The sequence below is a fragment of the Pithys albifrons genome, chromosome 3, assembly GCF_047495875.1.
Source record: "Pithys albifrons albifrons isolate INPA30051 chromosome 3, PitAlb_v1, whole genome shotgun sequence".
Lineage (NCBI taxonomy): Eukaryota > Metazoa > Chordata > Aves > Passeriformes > Thamnophilidae > Pithys > Pithys albifrons.
Window position 1 is genome coordinate 81612501 of NC_092460.1, and position 12910 is coordinate 81625410.

Sequence of the window (12910 nt, forward strand, 5' to 3'; positions counted from 1 at the left end):
GTGTAAAGGGAGCTTGTAAGGAAGATGGGGAGAGACTTTTTACTCGAGCCTGTAGGGACAGGAAAAGAGGCAACAGTTTTTAAACTGAAGGACAGTAGGTTTACATAGTATATAAGGAAGAAATCTTTTACAATGAAGGTAGTGAGGGACTGGAATGGGTTGCCCAAGAAAGTTGTGGGTACCCCATCCCTAGAAGTGTGTTCAAGGCCAGGCTGGATGGGGTTTGATAAACCTGGTCTAGGGAAAAATGTCCCTGCCTATGTCAGGGGTGTTGGACTAGATTATCTTAGAAGATCCCTTCCAACCCAAACCATTCTATTATTCTGTAAAGGTGAAGGTTATCTTGTCGCCCAGTGGGATCTGATTTCATAAGCCTTTACCAACAATACTATCTGAAAACATCCTTGCTACTTATATTTTCTGAAATTTTTCTGGCAAAGCTGTTTGCACAGCTATCCTGTGGGCAGGAGAATGGCCCATCAGAGAAACAGTGTTGTGGAGTGACATGTTACATTTTTAACCAGCTCAGTTCCTTGACTGAGTCACAGAATGGCCATACTGAGAGTTTTGTCAGTGCAGTGAAGGTGAGTATGTGCTTCAGTCTTAAGACAGGAATTAATTGATTTAGGATTTAGGGAGAAGAGAGGGAAAAAAGGTGTCTAGGAGACAGAAATACCCTTAAACTGGTGCTGACATCAAAGACTGTCCTGTGAAAATACAGGAGTCATAGAAACGCAGCAGAAAGCCAGCAAGAGCTGAAATATGTTCATTCCAGTTTGCCATGCAGTTCATGCATTGCTGCTCTGCCCAGAATCCCTACAGAGAAAACCTTTAGGAGCAGAACTCGCACATCTCTGTTAATAACACATCTGATGTGTGAAGCCATCCAGTGTTCGTGTCCAGGTGTTCACATCTCTTAGCTTCTTTTTCTTATTGCTCGCAGAATGCTTCATATGATCTTGCTTTCCTTGAACTGCTTGTGTCCACTGGGAACAAATGTTGGAGGAGTACATCAAATAGCAGATTGCTCTGGCTCAGTGTTTCCCTAGCATTGCTTTAGAAGATGACTGTAATTGGTTAGCCTTCTGCATTTGGTCTTAATTACTTCCATTGCTGAACAGGATATTGCCTGGTGATGTTTTAATATGCTTGATGAAGCTATACAAATCCTAAACTGAACTTTTCTCTTCCATAGGGTAAAAAATTTGTGGTTGGAAACAGCCAATTTGAATTTGAAGCTCCTGTTGATGAATCAGATGAAGGACATTTTTCATTCATGACTAAAGAGGTAAATGCAAAATTATGATTCACCTACCGAACAGACTCAGTTCTTCTTCTAAATTGTTCCTGTAGCCACATGTGTCCAGAGTTATACAGGTGATATGAGTCTCCCTCAGAAAAGAAGGTCACCTCTGATGGAGATTCTCCTTTGGCAGTAGTAGTAAAAGATAACATCTTTAGCTCAGAGCCCCTGGGGTGTCCCATCAAAGTCCTCAATCTTTCTCCTTAATTTCTCTACCCATGCAATCCATGGATTTATTGTACTGTCCCTGGAGGAATTTAAGACTATTACTGTTTTATTCTTCACATTTTATGCAGTCTGGTGAAATCATTGATGCCTCATCTTGAATATTGTGTGCAATTTTGGTCACCACTATATAAAAAGTTATTAAGCTATTAGAGAGTGTCAAAGGAGACCAGCAAAGATGGTGAAGGGCCTTGAGGGGAAGTAGTATGAAGAGTGGTGCAGGTCACCTAGTCTGTTCAGCTGCAGAAGAAGAGTCTGAGGAGAGACCTCATTGCAGTCTGCAACTTCTTTGTGAGAGGAGAAGGAGGGACAGGCACTAATCTCTTCTCTGTGATGATCAGTGACAGGACCCAAGGGAATGGCCTGAAGTTGTGTCAGAGGGGATTTAGGTTGGATATTAGAAAAAGGTTCTTGACCCAGAGAGTGGTTGGGCATTGGAACAGGCTCCCCAGGGAAGCGGTCACAGCACTAAGCTTAACAGAGTTCAAAAAGGGTTTGGATGATACTCTCAGGCACATGGTGTGACTCTTGGGACTGTTCCTGTGCAGGCCCAGGAGCTGGACTTGCTGATCCTTGTGGGTCCCTTCCAACTCAGCATATTCTGTGGTTCCGTGAAAATACAAGAATTTCAGTGCTCTCGTTCTCCACATTCCAGTCCATTATCTTTCTCATTTTGCATCTGTAAAAATGGGAGTGGTAAGAATGGTAACAATATGCTGTTCTTTGGCTACTTAGTAGTGTTATGATCTGGTTATTAAAATTATTAGAGAGATGCCTCTGCCTCAACTAAGGTGCAAAGGAGACCATATGCTGAAGTCAGCAGTACAGGTTTTTATTTAACAATAAAGGTTAGGTAGAGAGAGATAGAAAGAAATAGGAAAAAGAGGGGGTTCAGCAGGACAGAAAGAGTGACAGAGAGACAAATTAAGTAGAAAAAATATCCCCACACCATAGATTCCAACAGTGTCCCATAGATCCTCTTCCTGTGGTCTTTTCAGTGGTGAGAGTCTGTCTTTTCAAAGTGATGATTGCAGTCTGGATCTGTTGAGGGAAGTCCAAGATGGTGAGGGAAGGTCTATGGGGATTTTATTATGTTTAGGCTAGGTAGAAATGCCCTCAATACCTCTCTTAGAGCAGGGAGTTTTGCAGCAGAGGATGTAATACTTAGGTTACATTTCCTGAGTCCTTAACTCCTTGTAAGACGTTGCACTGTAACCTCAGTGAAGTTGAGTCAATTTGGCCTGTTGGCAGAGATGAATACCTTGAGTCTTCACGTGAACATTCGGTACTTCCTAGGAGGGGAGTTAGCACAGCTGAGTCATTTGTGCAGGAACAAAGAAAAACTACCCTGCCTCACAGGGATATGCCTCTTTCCCTATCTTGTTCAACATCCCGCTTCTAGCCTGAGGTGCCAGGTGTGCACTCCCTCAGCACCTGGGCAGTTACTTTGCACATCATTAGCATTCCAGTCTCTCACACTTGTGGATACATTCTTTTCCTGGGATAACTGGAAAACAGTACCACCTTTATTATCTTATCTCGAGTTCCCCCCACAGTCCAAATTAGTAGGCATATTCAGGAAGGGGTGGACTTAAGTGAGCAGTTGCTTCTTTTCACGTTTTGCTACAGTGGACAAAAGTCTTTCAGTGATTTTAACAGTGTTTAAGCCATTAACGATTTCAGTCTCTTGCAAGTAGTTATGCTTCTTTCACTCTGGTTTATTTTACCAAGAAAGGAAATAATATTTCAAAAATAGCCTGTTTGCTAAATGCAAAGTTTAAAATTTGTATCTCATGAGCTCAGTAACAGTAGCTTTGAGAACTAATGAGCATTCATGCATCAATTGTGCCTGGCATGAAGGATTTGTTTTACAAAGTCTCTATTTTTCTTTGCTCTTTTTCCTTCCCAGCAATTGTTATTGCTGCTGTGTTTCAATGTGAGCAGAAGCTCATGTCTTGGAGCATGTGAACCCTATGATTTGGCAGTAAAATGTGGAGGTTGCTTTGTAAAAGATGCAAGAGATTTCCTCTCTGTGTGGTGCAAGTCTGCTGTGCTTACAGAAGTAATGGGCCAGATGGTGTGGGAAGGGAGAACTCAGCAGGGTCAGCAGCTCTACTTACTGCATATGAACAGTACTTTTGCTGCTTTGATACTTATAACAAAATGTAAATTAAATTAATGAAAAGTGAGTATTCAGATATTTCTGTCCCCTGGTACTTGAAAATTCTGATTGTGAAGGATTAGGTTCATTAAAACATTTTTCTATAAATGTATTTGGTCAAGATAAAAGGCCATAAGGCCTGAGAGAGTTTCTAAAATCTTTACAGTTCTGATTATTGAGAATCATAAAAAATGCATGAAATCAACCTTGTCAAAAGAAGGTATAAATATCTCTATTTTGTCATCGTTTCCAGTTCTCTTATAGTGCAAATGAGACCCTACAACTTAACTTATCCATAAGAACAGAGAAGGTCAAGATTGACAGCAAACTGATGGGTAAGTATGAAACATGGGATTAAAGGGAGGTTAATTACAGTAAACAGAAACCTATTCCTTCATCATTTGGAGTCATGTGAGTAAGAATATTTGTAGATTTTACTAGTTTGATTGAAACAATTAAATCTGACACATAAAAAGTGATCAATAGTAAACTAATGCATTAAACATCAGTGTTGTCAGCAAGTTTGCCAATGACACTAAGCTGTGTAGTGCGGTTGACACGCTGGGGGGAAGGGATGCCATTGAGGGGGACCTCAACAGGCTGGAAAGGTGGACCCTTGTGAACTCGTGAAGTTCAACAAGATCAAGTGCCAGGTCCTGCACATGGGTTCAGGGAATCCCAACCGCAAATACAGGCTGGGGTATCAAGAGATTGAGAACAGTCCTGCAGAGAAGGACTTAGATGTGAAAAGCTGAATATGACCCAGCAAGGTGTATTTGCAGCCCAAAAAGACAATTATATTCTGGGTTGAGTCAAAAGAATTGTGACCAGCAGGTGAAATATAATATCCCACCTTGAATACTGCATCCAGCTCTAGGGCCTGCAACATAAGAAGGACATGGACCTGTTGGAATGAGTACAGGGGAGGGACAGACACAGACACAATCAGAGGGCTGCAGCACCTTTCCCATGAGGAAAGGCTGAAAGAGTTGGGATTCTTCAGCCTGGAAAAGACTTTGAGGATAGCTTATTGCAGCCTTTCAGTGCATAAAAGGGATTTATAAAAGAATGGGGACAAACTTTTTGCAGAGACTGTTGCAATAATACAAGGGGTAATGGTTTTACACTGAAAGAAGGTAGATTTAAACTACATACAAGGAAGAAGTTTCTTTACACTGAGGGTGGTGAAGCACTGGCACAGCTTGCTGTGCTGGTTTCAGCTGGGGTAGAGTTAATTTTCTTCACAGTGGCTAGTACAGGCTATGTTTTGGATACCAGAGAGGTGGTATATGCCTCATACTTGGAAACATTGAAGGTCATTCTGGACGGGGCTCTGAGTAGAATCACAGAATCACAGAATCACAGAATAGCCTGAGTAGGAAGGCACCCACAGATATCATCAAGTCCAGGTCCTGGCTATACCAGGACAACCTCAAAAAAAAATTTGATCTAGCTGAAGATATCCTTACTCATTGCAAGGATTTGGACTAGATGACCTTTAAAAGTCTCTTCCAACCCAAATTATTCTATGATTATACCATTTTATGATTTTTGAGATTGTTTTTACTCTGAAGGGCAGTCCTAATAGTAGAGCTTCACAGTTCAAACTTGCTTAAGTAGTTTATTCAATGGCTATTTTCTTTTCTCAGTGAACTCTCCTCATCAAATAGAAGGGGATTATGCTGCTCACATGGACTTCACCTGAAATCTCAGCTTTTAGCTGTGTCTCAGTTCAGCAGGTTCCCTATGTCTGCTGGCAGCCAGCAATACACAGAAATACTCAGTGCACTTTCAGCTCATTACTTTATTCATTTATTTATATGGCAAAAAAAAAGTTTAAAATTATAGCATGACTTGATCTCTGATAAAATTTTTTTATGAATACAAATTTCTTTATTTCTTTCAACACACAACAATGAAGCAATTATGTGAGCCTAGTCCTGAGCTTAAGCAAGGAAGCTCCTTCAAAATTAGTGGAGTAGTATCTAGGAGTTGAGACCTACCTTACTGTCCTTTGAACTGAAGTTGAAGGTGGAATATTGCAAAAACTATGAGGCAACACACTTGTTACTTGCATGATGAGTCAACAGCAGGAAAACTAATACTAATACCCAAAGTAATTTCCTCTGCAGATTAAATCTTTAGACCCTATTATTCTAACTGTACAATATTTAAATTTATACCCTCTCTTATTGGCAGCATAGAACTATGTTTTCAGATTTTCCTTATAGTTCTGTATGCAGTGTTAAAAGCACTTAAAAGAGGATCTGGCATGAATGTTACAGGGAGGTCATATTACATAAAACATAAACCCCTGCCTCCAAAAAAGTAGATAAATTATTAAAGAAATGTTATCATTCAGTTTGAAATATAGAACCCTTGCAAGAGGAGAATTGAAAAATTATCAGCAAATGTCTCTTTGTATTATAAAATGGATTTTTTAAAATCCGAATTCTGTCTTTTAGACTTCCTTGCCATATGAAATCCACAGTGTAATGTGTTTTTATGCATCTTGAAAAGAATTGGCTTTGAGTATATGGTTGCTGCTGAGAAGCACCTTTGAACCTGCCAGTGAAAGAACCCTTTCTTTTTAATAACACTTAGTGAATACCAAGTTATGATAGCATTTTTACATCTCAAGCCATCAGGGGTTCTGAACAGTATGAAATCCAATATACCCCTTTTATCCTTTATCCTTTTCATCAATGATATCACAGTTGGTATCTCAAGGTGATGGATAAGAGTCTGAATCTAATGAGTGGCTTGCTGCTGGTACATTTAATGAGCTGTTCAGTGAACAGGAGGAGTGGTTAATGCTTTAAGGCCCTGGCTTTCTCCATTGCATTTCTGCAACTGAATGTGAGGGATGTCAAGACATTGCAGCACTGACATTGTTTAGAGGGGATGGGATAAGAATCCTTGTTCAGCCAATGAAGGATAACAAAGTAAACATATTCCCTTGCTGAACTGGGTGGCCATGTGGTGGTGTGGTATTACCTGTTCAAGTGTCTGTGCAGTAGCAACCTTTCAGAGTGCTGGAATGAGAAAGGAATCTTGTTCCTACAAAAGCAATTTGCAGCATAGATGTGAAGAAACTTTTCCTTGCCACTGTCCACATTGTCTCTTTAGCTTATAAAAACAAATAGCAGCATACCAGGGCTGTCATACTGGTGCTTTTCCCCATCACTGTGTTTACATCCAACTTACAGAGGGGATAGTTGACACACAAACTATTGGAAATATTTCTTGGGTTATGTTTGTTGCTCAGTGACTTCTGTATCAATGTGCTTAGTTTATGAAGCAGATGATGCTACTCCTGCTTTGTGCAATTCCTTGAAAATTCAAGTTTGAGATTGAATCAAATGTATGCTTTTTCATTACTCATTGTTATAGGTGCCAAAGTTTGCATACACCTCGAATGCTGCTGGTAAAGTTACTTGAAAACAAGTGGATATGATGATTAGAGGTAGAAGGGGTTAAAACCAGGCTTCATCATTACACTTCTTCAGTGTAAGGGAAAGAATAAACACCTGGTTTGATATTAAAGGCTAGCTGTGAAACAGGATGCTGATTGTTTAAAATATATAGCATTTAGATAAAACTGCCCATATGAGATTACATGTTCTCCTGCAAGTGGCAGAGAGACTATAGCCAAGATTTGGGCATCTGCAATATTGTTCATGCCTCTCAGGCGAATAAGGCCACTGCTGAAAAAATAGCATTCTCATTTTACTCTTCCATTTCAGTAGAAATCTGACATGGTAATCTCTTGGAATTAGATTTTAAAAGCTACTGCTGCTGCTGTTACATAGGAAGATATGTGCATTGAAATGTTAGTGACTGGAAGGTGGTTTTACAAGTCTCTTTCCTTGAGCTCTGCTTCTCTGAGAATAAAAGCTTTCTTTAAATAGACATTTTTAATGGCCTTTACCATATGCAATCTCAAAGGGATTTACCCTCGTCCACATCTGTTTACTTTCCTTTATTTCCTGCATCTTCAAGGATGAACCGCCTTTGAAAAATAAGCAATGTCACTAAGGTTACTATTTTGTCAGACATAATGAGCACATAAAACAGATCATCACTACTGGAAAGGGGACATGTTGAGTCTCTGTCTTGTATACCCCTGTGCTGTTTTCAGCGGAGGTAGTTAATGTTCTTCACAGTGACTGATATGGGGCAATGTTTTGGATTTGTACTGAACACAGTGTTGATAGCATAGAGATGTTTTTGTTATTGCTGGGCAGGGCTTACACAAATCCAAGCCTGTTTCTGCTGTTCATGCTGCCACCCTGGCAAGGAAGTTGGAGGTACATGGCAGGTTGGGAGAAGACACAGCAAGGACAGGTGACCCAAACTGACGAAAGGGATATTCCAGACCACATAACATCATGCTCAGTATCTAAAGCTGTGGGGAAGAAGGAGGAAGGGTAAGATGTTTGGAGTTATGGCATTTGTCTTCCTCTTCTCAAGTGCCTGTTACACGAGATAGGGTCCTGCTCTCCTGGGAAAGGCTGAACATCTGCTTGGTCATGGGAAGCAGTGAATTGATTCTTTGGTTTTCTTTGCCTGTGTATGTGACTTTTTCTTTCCCTACTGAACTTTGTCTCAACCCACGAGTTTCCTACCTTTTACCATTGAAATTCTCTCCCCGATCCTGCTTGTGGGGGGTGAACAAGTGACTGCATGGTACTTGGTTGCCAGCTACAGTTAAACCACAACAGCCCCACGTCCATCTGTAAGCACATTTAACTCTTGAAAGAGCACAGGAAGAAACCTAGATATATTCTGCTGTTCTGTAAGTTAAGTTGATTTACAAGGCTCAACAAGTGCCAGAGCCTCAGTGGCAGAGCATGAAAGGCTGTGTGGCCACAAAAACATACAGCAGCAAAGAGCAGAGAGAAGCAGAGAAAAAAGAAGGAGCAGAAAAGGCAGAAAAGAAGTTTTCCTCTTTACAACAATCATCTTGCCTTTCTGGGGAAGCACAGCATTCACATGCTGGCTAATCTGTGCAAGTTGCACACTTCCCCTAGAGAAATGTATGGCATCTTTTCCGTCTGTTTTCTTCTGGGCTAGATCTCAAGTGCATCTCCATATGTTTTTTTTGCAAGCCCAAGCTCTCCGTATGGTGCTGAACCACCCAGCTATGTCTCAAAGCTTTCCATCTATTTGAGAAAATTAGTTTTATTCAATAACTGTGCATCATGCTATAGATTGATGGAGGCCAAAACAAGCTTAGTGTCTGGGACAGTTGGTGTGTCATTCGTCAGTAAGAAAGGCATGATTGTCAGACATGATTTCTTGGCTCAGAAAAGGTAAAACTAAACCCCACTACAGAAGGAGTAATCAGGATGACAATTCGAGAAAAAATGGAAAATAAAAGCAAGAAAATAGAGAAGAATGGAGAAATGGAGAGGTATTAACTTGAACAAAGGAAAATACTTCATGAAGTATTAACTTTGTATTTGGCTCAGGCATTAGTGATGATTATGGAAAGCCCCAAATGTCCTCAAAACAGCCTACAGAGGCGGGTTTCTTCCTTTAAATCTGCAACTGGCAGAGGTCCCATGCCAGCTGACGTCTGTCACTACTGACACCCACGCAGAGTCTATACCCTTCCACACTCATGGTGCTTCAGCAGGACCTGATTTTTGAACTAATCATTGAACAGTTGTATGGGTTATTGAGGTTAGTCAAAGAAAGGACTTTGTACTTGAATGTTTTGATGAAATGCCTGGGTTCTACTTGATAGTTTATTCATACTCTGTACATGGATAGACTTCAGGTTTTTCCATAGAGGAAAAAGAAAAATTATATTCTCTCAATATCATTCAAGGTTAAGTACAGAGTGTGCATATTACATGACTCTATTGAACTTTGTACACAGGGTTAGTTTTCCTTCTTAAAGCACACTGAGTATCTTTAAGATAGAAATGTCTAAGTGCATGTACCATTCATCTTTCAGTGACTCTGTACAACTGCTCTTATGGACGAAGTGACTGCAGCTTATGCCTCGCTGCTCATCAGGACTATAACTGTGTCTGGTGTGAAGAAGAAGGCAAGCCCAGCAAGTGCGTTTATGAAAAACTCTGTCCTGTTCCTCCCACTGACATGTGTCCTCCTCCAGAAATCACGCGTGTAAGATTGCTTTTTTTCTCTTCCTACCAGTGTAATATTTTTCTGGAGAAAGCATGCAAGCAAGCTCATACTGAAATGCAGAGTTTTTTCCAGCTTCTGAAATAGCTGAAAGAAAATAATGTCAGTAGGGATGTGTGTGAGAGATTTGTAAAGACTCAAAATAAGAGATTGAATGGAGTCTTTGAGACTCCTTGTTTTTCAAGCCTTGTTTTCACTGTGCCAGAAGCCAGGCTAGCAGTGTATGCTTAAAATGTGGCACTTGATTCTTGGGAATTAGTATGTTTGTTTTATTTCTTTCCTGAAGTTCTCTATACCTGAAATAACTCTCTAAGAGAGGTTTACTGCTCCTGGAACTACAAGCACTTAGCAGGCTTATTTACAGTCTTTGAGCTAGACTTTTAAATAGTATGCATCACAGTATTTTCCAGGTGTCATTGATACTTTCCAGTCTGCAGCAGAATCAAACCCAAAGCTGCAGGATTTGAAAGGCAGAGAGGCCAAACGTGCACCCCTGACTTACTCTTCAATTTGAGCATTCACCCAGCGTGAGGGAAGAGTATTGCCCACCTTGGTCGAGCAGCAGCCAGAGGCAGCCATGTCTCTGTGCTCAGACTTGCTTAGACCTGAGAAACTGATTTTGATGGACCTGACATTAAAATGCCATCTCCCTCTTCTTGATGGCAAACTTGCAGCTCTCCAAAGCTGAAAACCTGAAAAGGTTTTGCTGGAGGTGCTCCAATATTAGATAAGAAAGCAGGTTAGTCTCCCAACAAACATTCTGACTTCAAGTGCCTGATCGGGCCATATTTCAGTCTGAGCATTCAGTCCATTGCAACTGCAGGATCTTCTGTGTCTTCATGTTATTTGCAAATTACTCAGCATCAGCCTATGTACTGCAGCACTCTACTATGAGATGCAGTAAGGAAGATCAGGGGCCTAGAGGAACTTCTGAAGACACTGTGTGGGGTAGCACTGTGTGTTAGGAAGGTGCACTGCTCTGTGAACCTAAAGGGAGAAAATCCTGGCAAAAAAAATGCTGAAAAAGCTCCATGGAAAGATTGTGAGAGGAAGCCAATCCATTTGCTTTTCAAAATCACAGTGCTTTAGTGGAGAAAGCAAACTTAGAGCAAGCCCCAGGCAAGAGTTTTGCCACAGGAGATGTGAAATCTGCAGCTGATGAATACTGGTTCTGAGCTAACCAGATGATTCATTAACATTAAAAAGATACATAGCATGTTTTTGTGTGGGCCCTACAAGAAACTTCTTCATTTCAAGTGTGGGTAAGTCAAAGCAGTTTTAAAAGAGCAACATGGTTACTGCAGTTTTTAATTTTACTTTTTGTTTGTTTGTTTGTTTCCTGCTTTCCCTCATGCAAACACAGATTGAGCCAAAAACTGGACCACTAAGTGGTGGAATTCTTTTGACCATATTGGGATCTAATCTGGGAATAAAAGCAGAAGATGTGAAAAATATAATGGTGGCAGACCAGGAATGTATTTTCAAAGAGGAGTTCTACTCTGTTTCCACAAGGTAACTGATGGATAGTTTTCACAAGATTTTAGAAGAAAAAAGGAAGTTTTGTGCATTTTCAGGAGAAGATGATCTTCCTGGGTTACAGAAGGTTTAGTAGAAGAAAGAACAAGTGTGATATACTTGCAATATTTCATAGTAACATGTCTGGGATTTTATTTAAAATTGTTATAGATTGTAATACAGCAAAAAATTTACAATGGTGTACTACCATCCTGCTTCTAATTGATTTTTTTTCTTACTTGATTGAAAAGCTTTTGTAAACTTATTACTGTACATATATCAAGGCTATTTATTTGTTTTTAAATTAAAGGCTTCCTACATGTGCATCTAGTCATTAAAACTGAACAGCTGAATCCGACCCACAGTGAAGCCAAGCATACAAGATTTTGGGGAAAGTAGGCAAAGAAAGAGAAAGCTTAAATCTTTTTGTTTTAGTCCAGCCACAAAGTTTCTTTCCTGGGGCCAGGGAGGGAGCCCAGAGTTTAGCTGTAGATGACTGTTTCATCTCAGAGCCAACAAGTTCATGGATGTGGAATTGCGTAAGCAGTTTGGTAGATGTTTTGTGGATACTTGTCACACTATTAAGCAGTGCCAAAAATTAAAACAGAGTGCCTAAATTCTTCTAGGTAGGTATTTAGGTGTTTGCTACAGATTATATCAAGCACCTAATTTCAAGAGAGAAATACCCTTTTGATATTAGCTGGTGAAAAGCATAGCATGAAGGTTCAGTAGTGATATTAAGAGTAATGACATATTTTTGGCAGTGTGAATTTTCCTTCATTCACTTTTGATATTTAAACTCTCATTTGAAATGCTGGCTTTCTTCCCTTCAATTGATTTTGATGTGACACAGTAACTTTTTGCTATTCTTGTGGCATGTTTTGAAAGGGATTTTGAAGATACCTAACTGATTTTAGTTTTTGGCCTTTGAAAAATATTTAACTTTCATCAATTTGTGGATGAGTTATTTAGAAGCTTCTCAGGCCCCTAGGAATGAAGAATGTAAAGAATAGCTGTTTCTTCTTACTGCTTCTCAGTTTTATTGCCATCAATCCTGCATTTACATGTAGTTCACTGTCCACAAAATTACAAACTTTTGTACAGTCATCTTTTCCCATTCCCTGTTTCCAGTGTTTGCAAAAGCTGCACTGAATTGCAGCATAGCCTTACAAGAATTTCCCCAGCCTCTTGCCTTTTTTTTAAACTTTTTGGTATTTTTAAATACATGGAAAGGAGCCAGAACTGAGATGACTGGTTCCTTGTCTCATAGCAACATTACCAGTTTCCTAAGTTCTGGCAGTGTGGTAATGGGTGAGAACAAATGCAACTTGCATCGTGTCATTTATCAACAAATTAGTGGGGTTTGATGTATGTTCTTCATTAGGGAAGCCTTAAAAAGAAGTTATTAAAAATCTTCAAGTAGATATCTGTAATTTTCTGTCTATCTTCCTCCATTCTTCTGTTTCATTGTTGCATTCTTTCATATAGGTAAATTAAAAAACAATAAGAAGTACCTTGTCTTGCTCCCCTATCCTTCAGCATTAAAAAGC

The 12910-nt window shown here is 39.9% G+C and overlaps 1 protein-coding gene across 6 annotated transcripts in view; it reads left to right on the top strand.

The window, feature by feature from the left end:
• PLXNB2 (plexin B2) overlaps window positions 1–12910 on the top strand; it is a 251032-nt gene that overhangs the window by 191135 nt on the left and 46987 nt on the right. For all 6 annotated transcript variants that reach the window (XM_071552525.1, XM_071552524.1, XM_071552528.1 and 3 more), the window contains 4 exons: window positions 1196–1288; window positions 3943–4024; window positions 9655–9827; window positions 11209–11357. In XM_071552525.1, coding sequence (XP_071408626.1) covers window positions 1196–1288; window positions 3943–4024; window positions 9655–9827; window positions 11209–11357 — 497 coding nt within the window. The remainder of the gene's footprint in view (window positions 1–1195; window positions 1289–3942; window positions 4025–9654; window positions 9828–11208; window positions 11358–12910) is intronic.